A 23879-nucleotide genomic window follows, 5' to 3' on the forward strand; every position below is an offset into this window, starting at 1 on the left:
CGAGGGATGCATCCTGTTGCAACTATTTTCACCCTTCAAAATTCAGTCAACGGAATAGCCAGTTCACACGTTACATCTCTATGGTTAAGGCGGAGAAAGAGGCAAGGTGGAAGTTTTCGCTGCCCTTGCGCATTGGCTTAATTCTGGCGCATGCGTGCTGGCAATTCCGGCGAAGGCGGGGCCTTTGCGCAGGAGGAAAGGTGGTTGGTTCTCTGGCTGGGTTCGTTTCTTTGTGAAGCCGGAAGCGTCCAAGCGCGGCCATTCAACCGTTCAGCTGAGAAGGGAAGGAAGCGGCATGTCGGTTGCCGCCGCCGCGCGGGTTTTGTCTCAGCAAGAGCAGCTGCAATTACAGCCGCCGGTGAAGGCGATGCGTCGAGGCAGCCGCCCGAGCCCGGAACTGGGGGAAGGGGAAGAGCCGCCCGCCGAGCAGTCAGGGTGGGACCGGGAAATGACGTTTCGTAGCGAGCGGCGCAGGCGGGAACCGCAGCCGCACCAGCGGCAACCAGCGGCGGCCGCGGGAACAGCGGGAGAGGAGGAAGACAGGCTAGAGCGGGAGCACTTCCGGAGGATTATCAACGCCTTCCGTTACTATGGGTAACCGAATCCCCAAGTTACGTTATGGCCCTCGACCCCATAGTGGTGGCGATGCAGAGACTCGGCTTGGTGACCTGGGCCATCACACTGTCCCAGGCTTAAATAGCCATTCAGACTCCCAAGGAATTAAGAAAAGGGGAAAGAATTCTATACTGGAGTTCGCAGCATTCTCACCAGGCTGCAGTTATCAGGGGTCATTGCTGGGAAACCATGACAACCAAGGGGGCATGGAGCTGCAAATAAGTTTGTAAAGTTGGTGTGGCAGGCATACCCTGGCTTTGATAGCCCAGGTTAGCTCAGTTTCATCACATCTTTGAAGCTAAACAGGTTGTCCTGGTTAGTATTTGGATGGGAGACCTCCCTATGTCAAGGAAGGCAATGGTGAACCACCTCTGTTAATCTCTTGTCTTGAAAATACTACAGCAGGGGTCCTCAAACTTTTAAAACAGGGGGCCAGTTCACTGTCCCTCAGACCATTGGGAGGGCCAGACTATACTCTCCCATGCACGCCAGCTGGGTGACCTTGGGCTAGTCACAGCTTCTTGGAGCTCTCTCAGCCCCACCTACCTCACAGGGTGTTTGTTGTGAGGGGGGAAGGGCAAGGAGATTGTAAGCCCCTTTGAGTCTCCTATAGGAGAGAAAGGGGGGATAAAAATCCAAACTCCTCTTCTTCTTCGTGTTGGTGGAAGGCGATGGCCTGGGCGCCTCGGCCGTACCCAAAGCCGTATGCTGGCAGAGCCAAGGCGACCAGGTGAGGAGCGAGAATGAGCGGCTGGGGCGACTGCTGCTGCTGAGGTGGCTGCTGCTGAGGCTGAAGCATGCCTACCCTGTCACTGTTGTTGCTTCCACTGCTGGGCGGCTCCGGCAGGTTATTGTTCAGTGAAGCATGCCCACCGAAGCATGCCCACCGTGCTCAGTGAAGCGTGCCCACCGAAGCGTGCCCACCGCCTCGCCCCTGGCCTCCTCCGACGAGCAATCCCGCAGTGGCTCGGCTTTCTTCAGGTCCGATGAGGCCTGGCACCCAAGATAGTGGCGGCCATAGCAGGGGCTACCTGAGCAGCCATAACCCCCCTCCCCACTCTGCCAGCCCCCTCCTCCTTGCCAGCCCCCTCCTCCTTAGTCTGCCTCGCCTGATCGACTCCTCCATCTGGCCGGCCAGCCGGCACAAGACCTCACCGCTTGCCGCCGCCTCCTCTGGGCGTTCAATCCCCGGCTCAGGCGGCAGCCTCCTGGCTGCAACAGTGGCTCATTCCTCCTGCGGCCACCGGGCCGATGAAGCAGGTGGGTGGGGCGGGGAAAGTGAGCTGGGATGGCTGCGCGCAGGGCCTGGCCCCACTCTTTCACCTGCCTCTCTTGCTCAGTTGCAGCTGGCAAAGAAAGAGGGTAGGAGGAGGAAAGGGGGAGGGGAGCAGGACCGGGCTCTCCCGGGGTGGGAGAGGAAGGAAAGGAAGAGAGAGAAGGGGGAGATCCGCTTCTGCCCAGTGGGCCGGATAAATGTTTTCCGGGGGCCGCATATGGCCCGCGGGCCGTAGTTTGGGGACCCCTGTACTACAGGATCACCATAAGTTGGCTGTGACTTGACTGCAGTCTTCATATCTCTTAGTTCAAAAGTATGTTGATGCTTTCAGCGGTAATAGTTTGTCTTGGTATGATAGTGTGTCCAACTAGTATCTAGTTCAAATTCCCACTTGTGGATTTCTGGTTGGCCTTGAGCCAGTCACACTCGTAGCCCAACCTACTTCAAAGGGTTATGAGGATAAAATGGAGAAATGTAAGCTGCTTGGGTCCCCGTTAGGGAGAAAAGTGAAGTATAAACGAATTAAACACATAAATATGTTTAGTCTTGTGTGATAGCGAGTACAGCAATCGCTTTTTACCAACATGTGACAAGATAACTCGTCCAAGTCAAATAATGTTAGGTATGATCTACTTGTAGATTTAAAAAATGGTAGAATAGTTTGTGTCACTTCTGATTAATGTGAGGTTTTCTGAGATTTTTTGGGTGGAGATGGCAGGGTTCACCAGATGCCAGAGAACACCAGTGGTGTTCTATATGCACAAAACTTTGAGCCTCAGCCTTTCCAGAATTATCAGTAAGTAGTGTGGGTTATAAGCCTGAGGTGCTTTCCCCTCATATGAAGTCTTATGGGACATTCAGAAATGGAATCCATTCATCCAAAGGTAAAGTCTGCCTTTGGAATTCTCTAGCCTTATTCTGCTCTGTGTGTGCAGAAAGGTATACATGCATGTTGTCTCAAGGGCTATAGCTGTGCCTGTGATTCCTGTTGAGATATCATATATATGTTGTAGTGCACCGCCCTGAGCCTTTCGAGGGCGATATATAAATTAAATATACCATACCATATATAGTGTTCATTGCCTAAGCCTAGTACTGAAAAGGATATGATACACTCAAAATAAAGTTGTCCTAGCAAGAGGGTTTATTATTTTAAGCCTCCTATGAAATCACATGAATTTTATACTGGCTAATTTTGTCTGGCTCTTAACCATAGTTTCTTGTTGGCCAATTGGCCATGCTGACAGAGGCTGATGGGAATTGTAGTTCCTGAACATCTGGAGAGCCGCAGGTTCCCTACCCCTGTTCTAGAATATGTATGCTTTGTGTCCATAGTGGAATGTAATATCTCTTCTATTGCTAATCTTGTAAATGTATGATTAAAAATTGACCCAAAAGAGACTCTTGTATAAACATGCAGCAGTGATAACAGAAAACTAGTATTTATATTGCCTGTTTTCTTTTTGTCCTTGTTTTCAGAACAAATATGCATGAAAGAGTGACCCGTACAGAGAGACATTTTAGATCCCTTCCAGTCAGTCAACAGAAATTGCTTCCTCAGTTCCTTGTTCACCTTGAAAATATTCGAAAATGTATTGACAGCAATCAAGAGATCTTGCAGACAATTGTGAATGACTGTACACATATGTTTGAAAACAAAGAATATGGTGATGATGTAAGAATTTTTGTTTGAAAGTAACTATTTATGTCTTCTCTTTATTTACTCCTGAATATTTACTCTAAAAAGATACACTTACTACTTCTTTAATTATATAGTATCCTATTTAAAGACTCCACATAGTACTCATATTAAAGGCTAATATGTTTTTACAATTAAGCCAGTATGCAGTCTGACATTCGCAGACTATCATCAGCATTTTTGAGTGAGAGCATTGGACTACTTAAGTATTCATTATTTGTAGCATGTTCACCTTCTGGCCTGGTTTTACTCATCATTGGATAATACACTGTCAGTGCACTGTAGTACTTGTTTGCAACTGGATTTTCCGGTATGAAATAGGAAAATACAATTGCAAATGATAACTGAAATCAACCCTGGAAGGACAAAAATATTTTCCAGTTCGGAAAAGCATCCGTACCTGGTCTACTGAAGAAGTTACTCATACCGGATGAGTGACCTAAATTTTCATTTGGTGCTTTCTTATTTTGATAAATGAATGTTGTACTTCTTGTTTTGTCATGGGGGGCTTGCTGTGTGTTAAACATTAATCAGAAAGTATCCAGCTGATTTCAGATAGGTCTCAATTACTGACCTGAGTTTTGGTTCTAGAGGTGAGAAGCAAATTGTTTATCACATAGTTCTCTGATATTTTTGCTGTTTTGTAGCATTACAGATTGCAGTTAACTTCATTTGCTCAATTTCTGCAATGATGCTGCAATTAACTTTTCTTTCTGTTTTTTTCAGGAAAAAGAAAAAATTTCACCAGCCTCAACTTTTGACATGGACAAATTAAAATCTACTTTGAAACAATTTGTAAGAGACTGGAGTGAAACTGGGAAGTCTGAGAGAGATTCCTGCTATCAGCCAATTATTAACGAAATTGTAAAGAACTTCCCAAAAGACCGCTGGTAATTAATTTTCTGTTTATTTCACAGAAGGTATGCTTAATAATGTTTGTGTTTCTAATGGACTTTTAGACAAATAAACCTTTGAAATAGTATTAGGAATGATATGCCAAAAAAAAAAAATCAGTTGTTAGCTATATAATGAGAACTTGACTTTAGCTTTGACATTTCTTTCTAATAAGGACCTTGTTCAAAATTTAAGTTCATTGATACAATAGTTCAATCCAAAATTGTGGTTGCATGGAGACCACTTTACTTCGTTTTCACAAGATAAAACCTTGGATTAGTAGCAAGTATCAATTTCACATATACTAATTGCGCTGTATTTTATTTGAAGAGAAGTAAGCTGAGATATGAAATTCTGATTTGGCTTTACTTAACTTTTAGTGTTCTCATAGCATAAAAATTGAACTAAAAAGCTATTTTATCCAGCCATCTGTCCGGAGGTAGAATGCTGCAAGTGGGAAGCAAGTGCACTACTGGAAAATATATAGTAAATGGTTCTCAATGAATCTTGCAAGAGATCAAGCCGCACGCTTGAGGGAAAGTCAAACTATGACAAGGTGCTGTAATTTTCAAAGTGCTCATTTTGTAATCCATTAATGTGAGGCCTAATTGCAGTGATCATAGATATCTGGTACTTTATTTTCTGAGCTTTTTATACAAAAACTGTGCATGTCAGTCCTTGACATTAGCGTGTCTCTTCTAATGTGTCACTTGACTCTCTTGATGGAATTCCAGATATGACCATAGTTTGAAATAACCAGATTCTTCAGTTTTCCCACTTTTAACTTAGCTTGCAGTCATTGCTACTGCATTAAGTTTTTCAAGAAGATAAAGGCTCAAAAAACATACAAACTATAACATGAATACCCTTCCCTTGTTAGATTCAAGACATTCAAGAATGTCTTCAATTATAGAAAACCCTACGGTAAGTTTTTATGCATTTAAATAAAAAGGTTTTTAATCATTCTCCTCTCCCTAGTTTAGTGAAAACATTTGCTTTTTATTGGTGGCTAAAAGTTTTCTAGGAATGTTTACAGTTAAGACTAAGTACTGAAAGCCTTCTTTTTGAAAATAATTTTTCAAGCTAGCTGCATGTGCATCTGGAAGATTAAATTTTAGTTTTACTGAAATGATTTCTTACCAGGTTACACAGTGTGTGTTTTTTAAATAATTTTTGTACAAGAGGAACTGGATTACTAAATAAGCTAGTTTGAAGGTAGAAATAGGTTGGAGGCTGTTTTTAGAAAAGCACGGGGGCACGATACCATAATATAGAATTTTAAAGCATATTTTGCCTTTTTACTGGCCAATGAAGTTGTTATGTCCATAGTAGATGCTAAAATTAATTGTTTAAAACAAAGAAACTGTACAATGAAAGTTCTTATAGTTATTTAATTGAAATGGTTGTCATTTTGGAAAGTGTCCATAAACACTTTTTTGTCCTCTTAAGTAGGAAGCATTTTTTAAAAAAATTAAAAAATCAACTATCTAACTCTAATTTTGTATGTATAGCAAAGGATATAGATCCACTGTAGCTCTCAAATTACTCCTTTTGACTGCAGCAATTTGTACTGCATTGGAGGATTCCTTAGGGAACCACTTTGGCTATAGGAGAGAACCTGGGGCCAGTATGCAGTGTTTGTTTGGAATGCTTTGTTTTGCCTGAATTACACTTCCATTTGATTTCCTAGCTATAAAATTTCAATTTGAAATCCTGGCTGTTTTTGCAGAAACTGTGAAATAACTAGCTCAGTTGATTACAGAAATAAGCACCATGTAGAGTTATTGTTAAGAAATTCATATCATAGAAAGTGCAGGAATTTTTGCTTATTAATGCAAGCAAACTAGTACAATCTCAGGTGTGTCGCTTAGTGTGATTGGGATTCTAGTTGTGCTAGAAACGTTATTTTAAAATGGCAATTGAAAATATTTTTTGGTTTAATAAATGTTGTATATTATCATTCTGAACTTATGGAACTCTGATTATAATATGAGTTTAGCTTTCTGCTGCCAAAGAAGGTTTTGAACAGCCCAATCTAGATATGGGAGGGAGAATCAGCTTCTGGAGGCCAGCACCAGTGTGTTTGTGTTTGTGTGTGTGTCCCCCAATAGTGTAAGGTGCACTTATTCTTGGAGGTGGGGAGAGCAAGGATGCTGGCATGTAGGTGCCGCTCTGGCCCGCACTGGTCAAACATGGAAGCCAGCACCACTGGGGAAAGTATTAATGAGATAAGTTTTTGTTAAGTGTGACCTTGAGGTCACAAAAGCAAAGTTGTTTCATCTTTTTTAAATTAATTTGTAAGACTATAATGTGCTTTGAATGACCCAAAGCATTTTTTCAGACCTGACACTTGGCTTTTTCAATATGGTATTGTAGTTATATACCGTATATACTCGTGTAGAAGTCAAGTTTTTCAGCACATTTTTTGTGCTGAAAAAGCCCCTCTCGAGTTATACACAAGTGAGGTGTATTTTAAAAAATATTTTAGGGTTTTTACTTTGTTGGGCGCCAGGGAGCCCAGTTTTTAGGCTAGCGGCACCAAAATTTCAGGGTATCATCAGGTGGCACAAAGTTATGGATCCCTAAAGGGGGTGCCCCCATCCCCCATTGTTTCCAATGGGAGCTAATAGTAGATGGGTCTACATTTTGAGGGTCCATAACTTTGGACCCCTTGAACCAAACTTCACTAAACCTGGGTGGTATCATCAGGATAATCTCTTGCTGATACCAGCCAGGTTTGGTGATGTTTGGTTCAGGGGGGTCCAAAGTTATGGATCCCCAAAGTGGGTGCTCCCATCCTCGTTGTTTCCAATGGAAGCTAATAGTAGATGGGGCTACCCTTTTGAGGGTCCATAACTTTGGACCCCCTGAACCAAACTTCACCAAACCTGGGCAGTATCATCAGGAGAGTCTCCTAAAGATACTCTGAAATGTTGGTACTGCTAACATAAACATTCCTCCCCTGACAGGTTGTGTGAATGTTCCTTCTAAAATGACACCTGCCATGTGCAATTTGAAAAATATGTACACTAAAAATAATGAACTATTCTTTTAAAAAGCAGGGTAGTTTTGAGACACAGTGAACAGGCATGTTCATTCCAGTTTTTATTGTACAATCCATTGTTAAAAACCCTTCCTTACAAAAAAGTTAAGGTTTTTGTACTTTTAAAGTTACTGTTACCATATTGTTCTTGTTGACCCTCTTTTCCACTTACAGAGCTAGTTTACTGTTTTTCTTTGAAATAAATATTCAAAAACATTTAACCTACTGACGCCTCAATTAATGTAATTTTATTGGTATCTACTTTTATTTTTGAAATTTACCAGTAGCTGCTGCATTTCCCACCCTCGACTTATACGCAAGTCAATAAGTTTTCCCAGTTTTTTGTGGTAAAATTAGGTGCCTCGACTTATATGCGGGTCAACTTATACACGAGTATATACGGTAGTCAAGACGAGAAGCAACTTCCCTACCTCTTTTGCTTCACTCTTAAATTTTTTATTATATTTTGGGTTTGCTTGTATGATTTTCAGGGGCGTACCTAGGCAAACTGGAGCCCTAGGCAAAATCTGAGTTTGATGCCCCCCACCCCCCATGGGCGGCCAACCTCTCCCACGGTAACCAAACAATGATTTTTTCCACCAGGTTGTTTCAAAGTCACCATCACATTATAGAACATGCCCCAACTCACAAATCTGAACACAGCAGAAATATTTTTTGAAAACATTTTCAAAATGCTTTCGAAATATTTTATTACTGCTATGAAAACATTTTATGGTGTTGTATCCAATCCCCCCAATTGGGGAAAACAGCATTACTTTCAATGTTATTTAAATAAGGGACCCCAGATTCTCCCTTTAAGATGGATTTAAAAGGAGAATCTGGGCTCTCTAGTTTAAACAAGTGATGCTGGAATCCACCCCCAAACAGCATAACTTTCAATGGTGTTTAAACTAGGGAGCCCAGATTCTCCTTTTAAATCCACCTTAAAGGGAGAATCTGGGGTCCCCAGTTTAAACGACATTGAAAGTGATGCTGTTTTGGGGTGGATTCTCCCCCACCCTGAAACAGCATCACTTTCAATGTTTAAACCGGGGACATCAAATTCTCCCTTTAAATCCATGCCAAAGGGGATGGATTTAATAATAATAGTAATAACCTTTATTAGGCATTGAGAGAATAAAAGAAAGAAAGAAAACAAGCTTTGGTAGGAAGGGGGTGGATTTAAAAGGAGAATCTGGGGAAATTTAAGGAGTGCCTGCTGTCAGGGGTGCAATTATTAAGGTAGCAGCACCAAAATTTCAGAGTATCTTTGTGAGACCCTACTGATGATATCACCCAGGTTTGGTGAAGTTTGGTTCGGGGGGTCCAAAGTTATGGACCCTCAAAGGTGTAGCCCCCATCTCCTATTAGCTCCCATTGGAAACAATGGGGGATGGGGCACTCCCTTTGGGAGTCCATAACTTTGGACTCCCTAAGCCAAACCTCACCAAACCTGGGTGATATCATCAGGAGAGTCTTCCGAAGAATCCCTGAAATTTTGGTGCTGCTAGCCTAAAAACTGCGCCCCTTGCAGGCCAAAAATGGAAAAAACACTGAAAATACAAAAAAATCCCACAAACGAACCTACTCCCCCCCACAAGGCTGCGCCCTGGGCAACTGCCCACTTTGCCCAATGGGAGGAACGCCTCTGATGATTTTAGCTAAAGCACTTTTAATTAAATGAAAGTAATGAATTGGAAGGATTTCTATTGCAGTTTCTTCTAAATACATTGCACAGTATGTTGAAACATACAAGTGTTCTTGACTAAGCTACAATGCAGCACTTTAGCGTTAAACTAGAGGTTAATGAATGAGAAGTAAAGCATAAGTCTAGCCCTGTCTAGTTTGATATAGCTAGATTTTTGTAGCTTAGCTTTGGTATAATCTTCCTTAGCCCGAGAACTTTGTGCGGATGTCCTCTGAGAGATGTTTCTTGTGTTGAATGCAAAGGAATTTATATTTCCCTCTGTTGATATGAAAGGTCCATTCTTGGCAGGAGTGCTATTCAAATACTTTGGAAACTAGTGCATCTGAGTAAGTCTAGAACACTGAAACAATCATCAGAGCACCTTATATCATGAAAATAATCTAGGAAGACAGTTCCTTGATTCATAGGGATTACATGGTTGGAATATTAGTGAGGTAATAGATGTGGCCAAATTTGGTCTGGGCTCGTTGTTGTGGGTGGCATAGTCATTAAGAGTGTTGAATCAGGTCTGGAGAGATTCACCAGGCTTAGAGTAATATCTAGTGGTTGCAGGGCATATTTTCCCTCCTATTATGATACTATACAGCGTCATATGATCACTTAAGGACATATCAACTATTTCCAAATGTTATTACTCTTCTTCTTCCCCTTTGTACGTTGGCTATTTCATTGACACATTCTAACCCTTCTGTGTTCCAGTGGTAATTTTATTAGTTTAGAAACATTATAGTGGGTTTTTTTGTGCACAGATTTGCATATTGAAACTTCTTGATCATCCAGGAAATGGAATAGGGTTCCATTGTGTACAATGTTATAAGAAGCACAAAATCAGTTTTAGGTATAATTTCATAATGCAGTGAACTGTTTTTACAGTATTTGGCGGGGGAGAACCCTGAAGATGGATATGTCAGCTCTCCCAGGAGTATCTGGCTGACTAAGTTCAGGAGTGATCTCCAGGGATCCAAATAAAAGAGACTAAACGCACTGTATGAGGGCTGTTTATTTTGTCAGGAATACATAATAAATGCTTAATAATTATTTTTGTTGTGTTTCAGGGACCTCTCCAAAGTAAATGTTCTTGTACCTGGTGCTGGGCTAGGTAGATTGGCCTGGGAGATAGCTATGCTCGGTTATACTTGCCAAGGAAATGAATGGAGCCTCTTTATGCTCTTTTCTTCTAACTTTGTTCTCAACAGGTACTTAATCTTACTTTTAGTTATGGGTGGTTGTACATATAGCTCTGTATTCAAATATCTGTACGTGTATCTAGATCAGTTGTCTATGTTGAAAAATTAAGGTTAGTTCTATCTCATGTAGTGGTTAGAGTTCTGGCCCTAGGATCTGGCAGACCCAGTTCAAATCCTGCTCTGCATGGAAGCTGTCTGGGTGACTTTGAGCCAGTCCAACATTTTCAGTCCATGCTACTTCACAGGATTGCTGTGAGAATACAATGGAGAAGGGAAGAAAGTTGCCAGCCACTTTGGGTCTCCATTAGAGAGGAAAGTGGGTATAAATTAAATAAAATTTAAAAAGCGCAATTAATGTATAATATTCCCTTCTCCCATGAAAGCAGACTAGTGAGATGTTAAAGCAAACATTCAAAATATCTGTTGTAAAACTTGAAGTTTACCAGATGCTGTTGCCCTGATGTCCAAAAAGCTTTAGAAGCTTTGTTGTTCATTTCGATGTGAATTGCACCCTTCAGCCGAATAGAGTATGGCAGTTGAAATGTCTGTGGTGCCAGTATAATTTTATATCCTACTTTGTTGATGCAGTAACAGTGCAGTCCTAAACAGAATTGCATATCTTTCACAGAGGATGCAACTCTACTCAGGATTGTGTTGTAAGTTGTTTAAGGTTGGTGATTTAAAAAAAAAGTAGGTGTGTACTAGCACCTTAAGGATAGCAGAATATGTCTGACTTTAATTAAATTTTCCAAGCTGTATACAAAGCCTTTACCAGAACTGCTGGAGAGCATTTGTTGCCTGATACGCTACTTAGCATGGGAGGATCTAATACTAATCTAATAATACCTTATATTTTAATATATGTTATTTGCTTATTAGATAATATTTCATAGCTTATAAATGGGAAACTCCTGAAGACCCAACATTGCAGTACTGTAATATGTTATGATTTGATCCTTGGGTAACATTCAGATATTTTTTTTCTAGCTGCTTCTGCAAAAATATTTTAAAAGTATTTGCTGTTGAGCCTGTCAGTTTCACATGTCAAGTTTTTAAAAATGTTAATACAGTACAGAATTTATGAACATTTGTAGTAAAAAAATGTGGGTGCCATGATGACAGTTTATTAAGTACCTTTAATTGTGCGTTTGGGCTTCACTGTACCTGGCAAGCTGATTCTCATTTTCCCCTCATACAACAGTTTGCTCTCCCACTCTGCACTTCATCTCTTTGTTATATTAAAAAAAGAGGTTATATTGCTTAGAACTTTTTTCAGTAGTGGGAAAGAGGGAAAGCCCTGCTTGTATGAATGGAAAGATCTGGGCATATTTCCAGATTGCAGTCTATGTCTGTTGTATTTATATTGTCTGAGAACTTAATTGTTATTGAACAATGGCATGCTTTGAGACGCAACCTCCTTTTCTACTTCTGTGAAATGTGTGACATGGCATCATTGCATTGTGCATTCCTTTGCCCCTTCTTGGGGAGGGGGGAGTGGGGAAGATACAACATGGCATCACATCATATAGTTCACTATTGTGTTTTATGTGAGAGGTGGGGGAACTACTCACAGGACTACTGTTCCTGGTGATGATCCCATGTTTTCAGTTTCTTGCTGCGTTGCTGCTGGTTTTCTACATGAAGAACTTCTGAAAGCTGAACTTGTTGACATCCATCAAGATTTGTCCCTGTGTGTTAAGTTTGAGGGGAAGTGTCTGTTACAGATTAAATTTCTTAGGTATATGTACATTTTTTGTGCATGTAAGATGAGTATTATCATCCATTAACATTTTGTACACAAGTTTTAATTTGGTTATTGCGTTACTGTTTTCCTTCATTAATTCTTTTTTAAATAAAAGGCATAAAAACTGAGGGAACAGAATGCTGCATAATTATCTGTTGAACATCTTGAAATCTACATTTAAAAATACCCCAAAATTGAATAACAGTTTAGTTGGGAGGTTTTCCTCTATAATTTATACTAAGACCACCTGTCCTGCTAGTATGGGAGGTCTGATTTCTTGGTCATTATCAAGCATGAACAGAGTGAGTGAGTGCAAAATAAACAAAGGATAATCTGGGATTAATTATTAAGATTGGTTTTCTAAAATAAGCAAATAACTATTAGTAAATGTTATATTCTATATATAATGACACTTTTGTTTCTGTTGCAGAAGATGCAGTAAGCTAGAGGCTAAGATTCTGAGCTATAACCCAGGAAGTCCTTGGTTTAAATTTATCCTGTGCCATGAACTCCTTAGATGGTGTGAAGCAAACCATGTCAGTCCCCATATGTAATATGCAGTAAACTTTAATAGGGGCTACAAGATAATGTTTATGGGCTTTGAAAGAGCAATATGAAGTCTTATGTTTCAGCATACTTAAAACAAAACAAAAAAGCCAGAGCAGCTTTGTTGAATACCACGTTGGATACCACAAGTGTCATTTAGCCTTGTCATTAAGAATCTTCAATTTAAGTATATTTTAAGATGGTTAGGAAAGGTGTGGTGACCATCCCTCTCGTGGCCACCAAATTCAATGTCTACTTTTTTACTTAATATAAATAAATATATTAGTGCCAACTAATATTTGTCCCCTTAATTCTTCCCCACATGGTAGCTGCCACCAGGAATATAAATTTAAAACCCCAACCCTCTATCTCCTTTGGTAGTGTGTGAACTTATAAGGCGAAGTAGGTGGCTTATGTGGTCCTAGAGAAAATAGAGTGGTATTAAAATGTAACATTTTCAAACAAACTAACATTTTATTTATAACTGATAGGTAACTTCAGGGTTTCAAGCAAAATTTTTACAAAATAAAATAAAACTGAGGCAACAAATGCTTTGAGAACTTCAATCAACATCAGTTCACTCTTAACACTTTCTGACAGCTCTCTCTCATTCTCTCTCTCTCTCTCTCTCTCTCTCTCTCATAGTTGTCTCTGTCTTTATTTTTTCTAACCATTTATTGAGGCTTTGACTTTCTGATTAACTCTCTCACAGAGCTTTGATACTCTATCACTTCTTCAGAAACCCTAACACATTCACTAGCATTTGCTCACACAGAACTTTTATTCATTCAGTCTTTTCAGTCAGAAGCCGTGACACTTTCTGCCATGCTAAGATTGGATACAGAAGGTCACAAAATATTCAGAAATAGCAAGATTAACAACTTTGTTAAGGGACAGTAATACAGAGAAGTTTTCAGAAAACTGGAAACCTTGTACAGAGTACCTGTTAAAAATGGTAGAAGAGAAATAATAGCAGGATTTGAGATTTAAAAGAAAACAGCAGGTTGAAACAGAATATTATAAATGATAAGATGTGTAACTGATACATTATTCCATTTTAAATAGATGCATGAATCCAGAATGGATTAGAATTCAACAACGAGATAGCAGAAAGTCATTATTTGGTGTTATGGTGTGTAGTTTAGTTGGTTATAACATGTTGAGTCCAGTTATTATTGGAGTTATGTTTTAATTCTTTTGTGTGTTTATTTTTCTTTTCTCTATTTCATATTTTTGTTTCGTATTGATGTGGTGGTGTGAAAGTGTACATTTCTTTTGTATGCTGAAAAAATAAAAAATTCACATAAAAAAACATTCTGCCATGCTTTTACTCTCTCTCACTAGCGTTTTGACACTTCTAGTCCTTTCACTCTGTAATCATGTCACTTTCTGCCAGTTTAGCATAGCCCTCCCACATGCATGCTCTAGAATCAACCAATCATATATCTCTTTCATCCCCCTCATCCCCTGTCTCTCAAACTTAGCTCTCAGTTTAAAGACACACACATATATTAAAATCATGACAGAAAGTTTATTTCCCCTAGTCCAGGGGTCTGCAACCTGTGGCTCTCCAAATGTTCGTGAACTACAATTCCCATCAGCCCCTGCCAGCATGGCCAATTGGCCATTCTGACAGGGGCTGATGGAAATTGTAGTTCATGAACATCTGGAGAGCCGCAGGTTGTAGACCTCTGCCCTAGTTGGTCCTTTATGACCATTACACGTTCTCAAGCAAGGAAACTTCAGAGGGATCATCCAGTGTGAAATTGCTGATTAGTATTCATTAAAAACTATTTACTCTCCAGGTCTTAAAAGGGAGCCAGGATTCCTCATGCACAAAAAGAGCTAATATCTTGCATATCCTTCTATAATTTCCCATTGTCTCTTCTTATCTTCTGCTAAGGTTTGTTAACCTTACATTCCCTCTCTGTCAGTTGTTGGGAGTTGCCCTGCTCAATTCTGAGTGGCCTATTAATGTAATTAGATCTTGTTTCAAGCCAGCCTATCTTTGTGACCAATCCCCCCTTCTGTTTGTTGTAAATACAGAAGGAGCAGGTCAATGGATTTATACTCCAATTCTTCTGAAAAAGTGATTTCACGAACGCTTATGCTGTAGTAAATTTTATTAGTTTTAAAAATGAGAGAGGGCTCCTGTTTTATTTTGCTGCAGACTAACCCTTATTAAATTAATTAGAGGTTTTTATATATATATATATATATATATATTAAAAAATTATATATATATATATATATATATATATATAAAAATGACCATCCAAGCTCAAAAAATATTAACCATTGCAATGTTTGCAAAAAAATAAGGAGAAATTGTTGTTTGATAATTATATTACAGATGCTCTGAAACGAATTCCTATAAATTATATCCTTGGATTCATCAGTTTAGCAATAACAAGAGATCTGCTGATCAGATACAACCTATTTATTTTCCTGATGTTGACCCTCACAGTCTTCCTCCTGGGACAAACTTTTCTATGACAGCAGGAGATTTTCAAGAAATCTACTGTGAGAGTAGTAAGTAGAAAGGAGAGAGAGATTTTAAGAATAACGTTTGTCAACCTATTTTGTACTTGCATGTCATCTGCAGTAACTAGGATGTCATATGAAACAAACATTCAGGTTATGTAAGTTTTAAAGGGTTTTACTTGTTTATACTGTTAAGCAAAACTTTTATCCTTTGACATGATTTTCTTCTGAAATTTCTTTTGATAACTGGCTTTTGATATTGTCTTTGGTTTTAATATATTTTAAAATGAATCATAATGAAATGGTCTAGAATGTTAGGTTTGTCTAGTTCAAAACCAGTACAGATTAATGCTGAACCCACACATGATTGGATATTGTGCTATCACTATGCTATAGCAGTCATTCATAAGAGATTGTGACTGAGCATTAGGTATAACATCAAATTGACCAGTAAGGAAGATGAGAGATGGAATAAGCAGTGGGTTATTTGTACATAATCTGTATTTGTCCATGATCTTAATGCATGATCTTCAGCTAGAATCAGTGCTGGCATTATGGCAGTCTGCATAGGCTCTTATGCAACATTTTACCTACTGCTTGTGAAAAATGCAGAGACCTTTACCTTCCTTAAAGACCAAATACAGACTAGTACGGGTTACAGAGGTCATGTTTTAAGGTCATGTAATTTGCTTCTATTTTAATATGATCAATCAGAGGATTAATCTGAGGACAAGCAAAAAAACCTCTGTGGAATTATGGGGATTTACTTTTCCTATTTACTCATAAAGTTTAACTGTCTATCTTTGTAGTATACATGCAACTTAATGGTTGACAGCTAGATAACTTTCTTGTTTTTCTTTCACTGTACAGACATCTGGGACTGCATAGCAACCTGCTTCTTCATAGACACGGCACATAATGTCATAGATTACATTGATACAATATGGAAAATACTCAAGCCAGGAGGAATTTGGATCAATTTAGGTAACATTAGCAGACAAGAATATGTTTTCCTCCTTCATAGTTAAGTGTATAGAAAGCCAGTGAAGAATATAGAAAGCCAGTGTACTATAACAGTGCCCAACTAGGATCTTAAAGACCATGGATCAAATCGCTATTATGCTGTAAAGTTTTCTGACCTTGGGCCACTTACTCTTTCTCAACTAACCATTTTATAGGGTGGTTGTGAAATGGGATGGAGAATCATGTGCACAACCTTGAGATCCTTGGAGAAAGGATGAAATAAAATACATAAGATAAAGAGCAGTGGGTGGGGAACACTGAAGACCTCATCACCTATTCTGAACCGGCTGGAGTGCCAGGTCAAGATGAAGGTTATTGTTCTTTGTTGTAGATAGGCACATTCTGTTTTGAATTCACACAGGTGCATAATGTTTCAACTGTACTCTCTTATCCTTGCCATCAGTGTTAGCTTAGCTGACAGCTTTGTTGTTCTATTTATGCCAGTAAAGGTTTTGCTTTGCTTTAGCTGTTCAAGAAGCTTAAAAAAGAGCTCACTCTTGGTACTGGTATTAAAGGGTACTGATCAAACAAGTCCTAGTAAGGATCTTAAGAAAGCACTCTGCAAGGAATGCATTCAAAGCTTTATTCAGCCTTAGCCTAACTGTGTAGTTTATTCATGCCATCCCTGACAAGTGAAAATGGGAGTGGCTGCAAAACAGTCTGGTTCTAGCTGAATTATTAGCAATAATGTAACAGCCAAGGCAGAAAATTGGAGAGGGTATAAGATTGTTTATAACTGATCTTTCTGTGGGATGTTTTGTTCCTTCTGTAAATTGGGATGCATGGAACATACAATGCTAGTTATCTTAATTAGGTCCTATTGGAATCTGGATCCAGGATTAAATTTGAGTCCAGGAATAATCAAGCTCACCCCACTTCCATGAACTTCTCTTACTTTCTGAGATTCTGTGAATGGTTATGCTGAACAGCACATTCCCAACAGTGGTAGGGAAGTTTGAGAATTCTGTTCCCTGGAAACTTTATTCTGTCTAATTAATGTTGCCGTTTGGTTGTACTTTTCCGGAAGGGATTTCTGATAATTTAACTACACTTGATATTTTATTTCTTCTGTTTTTGATGTATGGTGATTCAATTTTATATTGTAGCTTTATCTGATTGTGAACTGTCTTGTTCAAAAAATAAAAATGCAATTATTATAGAGAAATAATGGCCCGGATTCAATGTGGTGTTTCATATGGAAGCGGCTTGTACTATTTGAGTTAGGAGAGCTGATCTCTCATTCTGTATCATTACTTTTGAAGCTCATTTCATTTGAAACTCTGTTACAGAAGCAATTTGCCATTCCAAGGTGTGTGGGGGTGGAGGGGGGAGTGAGAACAAACTGAAAAGCACCTTAGGCTCACTGAAGTCAGTTCTTAATTTTTTGGCATCTGGTCATGTTTCTAAGATTATGTGACTTCCAAACACTGCATTTTAAATACTGATCCTGTTTTTTACATCCATTTTGTAGAAATTAATCGGAGTAAAGTTTATTTAAACATCAAAATACCATTGAACTTGCCACAATATTTTCAAAGCAGCTAAAATCTGATTTTGCGATATAGTATTAAGATGCTGTTGGGCTACAGTACTCACTCTTAAGGCACATAAAGTTTTGAAATGTTATTGTCTGAGACTGGCTGAATAAGAGTTACTGACCCTCTCTTCAATTTCTTCCCTTAGGTCCTCTTCTTTACCATTTTGAAAACTTAGCAAATGAATTATCTATTGAGTTGAGTTATGAGGACATAAAAAATGTTATATTGCAATATGGATTCCATATAGAGGTAAGGATTTAACTACTTAGTACACTAACAGTGCAATCCTAAACAGTTGCATTCTTTTAAGCCAACTAGATTCAATGTAGAAAGATGTAATTCTGTTTAGAGTTGCTCTGTAAAAACAGGATAAAATATTGTACATTTGAATGTTGTCTGTCCTATTAAGTAGTATATATGGTCAATATTGTTTATCCTGCACTTATGATAGTAGCATAGTTGCCTTTGTTTCTGATTAGTCATTTCTAGGACAATCAGGGTGCATGCTAGCTTGAAGATAGTCCTCTGTTATTTGTCAGAAGTGAATTTAAACCATGTAGGACATACCAGTCAAATAGTACATGGGATATGGTAGAAGAGACATTTTTGCTAAAATGAATAAAATGTTGCATTTTATTTTCAGGTGGAGAATGAATCTGTTTTGACAACATATACTGTGAATGAGCTGTCCATGATGAAATATTACTATGAATGTGTGATGTTCGTTGTTCGGAAACCAGAAAGCAGTATATGAAGCAGATTATCCAGGGAAATACTGGGGTTTTTTCGTTAGCACAAATTGGCTTCTTGGTGATGACTGGACACAGCCCTATATCAGTGGTGCCTTCTCATTCCTCACGGAATGTAGCTGTTCCTTTTTTTTTTCTTCTCCTAAATATGCCTTTTGGTCTCCAATGTACTTCTTGATAGCTGTATTCAGGTAATGAGCACGGAGTGCAAAAGTTCATATGCTTTTTTGTTTTCATCAGTTAATCAGAAACGTGAATATATAATTATTTTGTAAAAGTGACACATGTATGTCTTTACAACAACATTAATTCATGACATTGCCTCTATTGGGAACTGAGACTGAACATTGATATAATGACATGCAGCATTAATTATTGGAACTAAAGCCTGTCTAAATTATAATGATAACACTAATTTTTTGAGCACTTAAAGTTCTTGGCCACATTCCCAACACTGAAATCAGCAGGTTAAAGTACACTTAAATCTGTGTAGGTGTACTGAGCAAAACACGTCTCCATATTCCAAGTATTCATTGTGTATCTCTACTGTATAGAGGCTCTGACAAAGTATGACAAGGGTTGATTTCAAATCAAGACAATTCCCATAGTCCAAGCATTTATATCATGTCTCTTGTGTGGACTCTAGTTATAAAGATGCAACTTGAAGTAAAAAAAACTCATCCCACATTACAATTATTCATAGGTTTACTCACCTGTGTGAATTCTCTGTTTGATAAGGCCTGAGTTTGAAATACATTTCCCATACTCCAGACACCTGTAGGATTTCCATCCTGAGTGTACACTCCAGTGTTGCATAAGAACTGAATGGCATGCAGAATATGTCCCATAGTCCAAACATCCATGTAGTTTCCTGTGTGAGTATGTTGGTGTTTTGCAAACACTGAAGGGTTAGCAAACCATTTTCCCACACTCAAGTCATTGTAGGATTTCTCCTGTATAGACTCTGTGATTTATGACGGGTTTTGCTTTGGAAACAAAACGTGATCTACACTCCAAGCAGTTATAAGGTTTTTCTCTCCTGTGTGTTCTATAGTGGCTAATGAAAGCTGATTTGGAGGCAAAGCATTTCCCTCATTCCAAGCATGGCTTTTCTCATGTGTGGGCATTGATTCCTCACAAGACATGATTTTGAAGTAAGGTATTTCCCACATTCATAGCATTAATAGGGTTTGTTCCCCTATATGGGCTGTCAGTGTTTAGAAAGCCTTGATTTGCAAGTAAGATATTTCCAAACACAATTTTTTTCATACTGCCATCAGATTGGGCTTTGCAGTTCTGTCTCATTCCAACCCTGAGAATCGGACACTTAGGGATCATCCCCTTATTCTAGCTGAGAGATGAGCTGAGACTTGGGGACCCAAGAATCTCAAGCAGGCCACATTCTCATAATTCTCCATTATGACCTCCCTATACAAAGTCCATTTGAGCTGAGTCCTTCACCTCTGAAATACACAGCCATATCCTCAAAGGTCACTGTGCAGAGAGGATCCAAGGGTTTACCTCTTTGCCTCATCTTTGCCCTGAGTCACCATGCTCAGGTGCTGCTGACAGCTCGAAAGTCATTCATCTTGCCCTGGAAAATGGGAACAATATAATTCTTTACTTTGAGGAAGCATCACACTGTAAGATGCAGATGTTTCTCTAGGCTGTCATTCATTCTTGTTTCCCCCCTAAATCTGTGTTGGATGGAAATGTGTATGTGATTTTTACCATTAAGTAACAGCTGACTTATGGTGACCCTGTAGGCTTTTAAGGCATGAAATGTTCAGAGGGCTGAGATTTCTTGAAAGAACCATGACTTGCCCAAGGCCATCCTGCAGACTTCATGCAGAGGAGTGGGGAATCAAACTTGGTCCAGGTTAGAGTCCACTGCACTTAACCACAATGCCTCTCCGGCTGTCAGGGGTTGAAATAGCCTGTGTTTGAGCCAGCAGTTTTTTTAAAAAAACAATTTAACCCCTCCTACATTTATGTTAGAGTAATTTCAGCAACTCTGATTAATTCTTCATTATGATGCAGATGCTAAAAAGATGGATTATCACTTTGACTAAATCAGACACTGTGTACAGTTACTGCCAATTCTGCCTGTTTGCCATTGTGGCCTACTTTTTGGAGATTGGTATCTAGATTTTGCCTTTGTCAACTCCTTGGGCCTTTTTTAAAAAGAATATTAAAGTTTTGATTCTTTTTTTTTGCAGTTATGTATAATGCTATTGACGTCTGAGTGGGCTTCTTCAAACACATACAGTCTTCATTGTTTGTTTTTTATTTAACCACTGTCAATTCACCTTTTTGCTTCAGTTCTGTCAAAGCCCAATAGTTTAGGTTTCTTCCATTACTGAGTATGCTGGCTAGAGTTGATTATACGTTTCTCCTGATAGGATGGTTCATAACTTAATATGCAAAAAAATTACTAAAGTTATACTAAGGAATCACTGATATCTAAAAGATGGGTGGCAATTGCTGATCAACCAAATAAGTGGCTGTAGGGCATCAATGGTCATGAGTGCTCCTGTATTAGCATAATTAGGTTGTTATACTTTTAATTTTTAAAAACTTTGGTATTCGCTTAACTTTAAATGAAGTTGGTTCAGTAAATAAAACTGTTCAACAAATTTAGCTTTGCTCAAAACAAAAGGCAGAAAAAGTATACTTTGAACTATTTCCTGTTGGCTTTTTAGTAATGAAATTAAGAAGACTTAATGAAAACTAAATCTCAGAAGCAGGAATATTGCCATTAGAATAATGGAAACTCAGTACAAATTTGGGGCACATTGATGCAGATATGCCCCAGTTCTTCTTATAGACATTTACTCAATAACTATTCTTAAGTGAGTTCTTTTCCTGGTAACTATGCTTTAAGATAGCAGCTCTAAGCTGCAGAATACTAGGAAACATTGGGTGTGGCAGGTCCACTGTTTTGGAGTAGAACTCTTTTGTTATCTTTTATATGTTGCCTGTGAGGTGGAAGTATAGTTTTGAGATTCTCAAATGTGTTACTGCGTAGAAGGACTTCAAAATGAAAGCAGTGTTAGGTTATTCTTGACAGCAGATATATATTTCTTTTAAATGTCAGATTACTGTGAATATCAAGATTGCTAACTTCAGAAGATCTAGTTCAGGGGTCTGCCAATTGGCCATGCTGCCAGGGGCTGATGGGAATTGTAGTCCATGAACATCTGGAGAGCCGCAGGTTGCAGACCCCCGATCTAGTTATTTTTTAAAATTGCAAACGTTAATTTTAATCTACGTCCCTTTCCGCATGGGCCAAAAACAACGGCCTGGGGGCGGTAAAAACGCCACCCCCATTTGGTGGCTTGCCCGTTTTCGCAGATAGGCGCGGCGCTTGCTGCAACGCAGCAGGCGCCGACCTGACTGCCCCTCCCTCCCAGGGTGGTGCGCCAGGCCACCGTGTCAACAACCAACCCTTTAAAGGGTTGTTGTTGGGGAAAGCCGCTCTTCCCAGTGGGCGCGGTGCGAACCGCCGCCGCCGGCTGAATACGCTGCTCTCCCTGATCCCACTTACTGTCCCCGATACGTTTGCCTGCTGGCCGTCGAAGCCCCGCCCACGCTGTCCTCCGACCCCTGGAGGTCAGAGGGCAGCGTGGGCGGGGCTTCGACGGCCAGCAGGCAACGACGGGGACAAGGTGAGTGGGACGGGGCAGGGGGAAGAGGCAGCTCCATGCGGAGCCACCTGCCGTTTGCCGGCCTCTACTGAGGCCGTCTGCATGCGTGCATGCGAACGGCCTTCGCCTCCACGCCGGCAGAATTCTCGCCGGCGTTGAGGCGACAGGGAGGCCGTGTGGAAACGGCCTACATGTTTGAAGCTCAAGTTAGTTTTCATGTACGGCATTACGGAATGAAACAAGTGAGCTCTTGCATTACAATTTGAATCCAACAAGAATAATTTTTTGTGATTCCTCTTTGCCGATTCTCCATTTGAGTACTAGAGGGCATACTTATTTATTTTTATTTATTGGTTTGTTTTTGAGGAAAGCATCCAGGTTTTTCTCTTTTTAACCTTACAGCAGTTTTACAGCAGGGTCAATGTTCATGAGTATTGAAAACTAAAATGTTCTTGCCACACTTTGATTTCCAGGATTCATGTTCTTTATATTATAAATAGGACAAATTATGTATTAATCTATGTCATTCTTCCTTGATGTCCAGGCAAAAAGGGCAAATTCAGATACAGACCTTTTAAAAATTGTCATGGTATTCTGTGTAAAAGTTAAAGCTGCACACTTGAACCATTAAATACTTTGTTCTATTTATTCAGAAATATAAAGCATCCTGAACTTTTTATTCAAAATGTCACCTGTGTCAGGTGCTGCAATTCATCCAACTGCTATGTACAGCTGTTATAACTCTCCATACTGCCACCCCAAACACCTTCTTCTAATAATACCTCTTCCTTTTTGGCAGTCAGCAGTTTTATCTTTAAACTTTCCCTCAAACCACTGATCAAGTCATTACAGCTCTAAGTGTGTCTGATGTTCTGTTTAGGAACTGACACTGCCTCAGCTCTATTTGCTGCTGCATCTTTTCTATCCATCCATTTTTGATGGAGCACAATGGCAGAAGGGCCCAAGTCAACCCCTGGCATATACAGTCAAGGATAGAAAAGTGTCCCGCATAACTACTGGAGAACTGTTATTCATAGCAGACAATATTACGTTCACTTGGCCATGTGTCCAATAAGTCACAACTCAATAACTTAGAAGCTTGAGAAATGCTTTGTTTGGGACAGGAAACAGTGGGACAACTCATTTCAGCAGCTTTCCCGTTCTCTCTAGAGCTGATGAGCCCTGTTTTCAATCTTGAGTTTAAAATGGATCAGCTTCTATTGGACCACTATCAGAATATTAAACACAAATTCATTGTGCATTTTAATTATTTTACTCTTAATCCCCTTTATGTATTATGATGATGTGTTAGTGTTCTTCAGGTTTATAATGGGATTGTGTTTCTTAATTTCTCAGCTATGAGAAAATAGCATCTTAAGTAATTTCAAAAGTCATTTAAACCTGGTATACACTTGAAGGAGAATAAAAGGGCAGGACGCTCTTATTTGTAGAACATACTGTATTTCTTTAGACTAGTGGTGGAGGATCAGGGGAAGCTCCAGTGCATCCTTTGAGCCCCAAAGCAGAAAACATTCAATGCATTAATCCATTATCTGCAGACTGAGGTAAGTGCTGGCATTCTGCCACTTAAATTCTTGGAACTTTATTCGCTTGTATCTCTGATGTTTGTCCTAGTTACTTGTGTACGTCACCACCACCACCAGGGATCTCCTTTCTGTATCTTTTGTTGGTCCTGAAGGATGTAAGAGAAGATTCTAGGATACCC

At 39.5% G+C, this 23879-nt stretch overlaps 1 protein-coding gene across 2 annotated transcripts; it reads left to right on the forward strand.

The window, feature by feature from the left end:
* The first annotated feature begins 180 nt into the window (after positions 1-180).
* On the forward strand, positions 181-20721 carry CARNMT1 (carnosine N-methyltransferase 1). 2 transcript variants are annotated; one of them, XM_048503803.1, is made up of 8 exons: positions 181-594; positions 3371-3566; positions 4317-4480; positions 10291-10431; positions 15066-15244; positions 16067-16180; positions 17903-18006; positions 18401-20721. In XM_048503803.1, exons 1-8 carry the CDS (start codon positions 296-298, stop codon positions 18509-18511), a joined length of 1308 nt encoding a protein of 435 aa, XP_048359760.1. In that variant the 5' UTR covers positions 181-295; the 3' UTR covers positions 18512-20721. The 2 variants fall into 2 exon arrangements, with proteins under 2 accessions (XP_048359760.1, XP_048359761.1); XM_048503804.1 differs by lacking the exon at positions 181-594 and adding an exon at positions 1228-1345.
* The last annotated feature ends 3158 nt before the right edge of the window (positions 20722-23879 follow it).

Source organism: Sphaerodactylus townsendi, linkage group LG07 (assembly GCF_021028975.2).
Source record: "Sphaerodactylus townsendi isolate TG3544 linkage group LG07, MPM_Stown_v2.3, whole genome shotgun sequence".
Taxonomy (NCBI): Eukaryota; Metazoa; Chordata; class Lepidosauria; order Squamata; family Sphaerodactylidae; genus Sphaerodactylus; species Sphaerodactylus townsendi.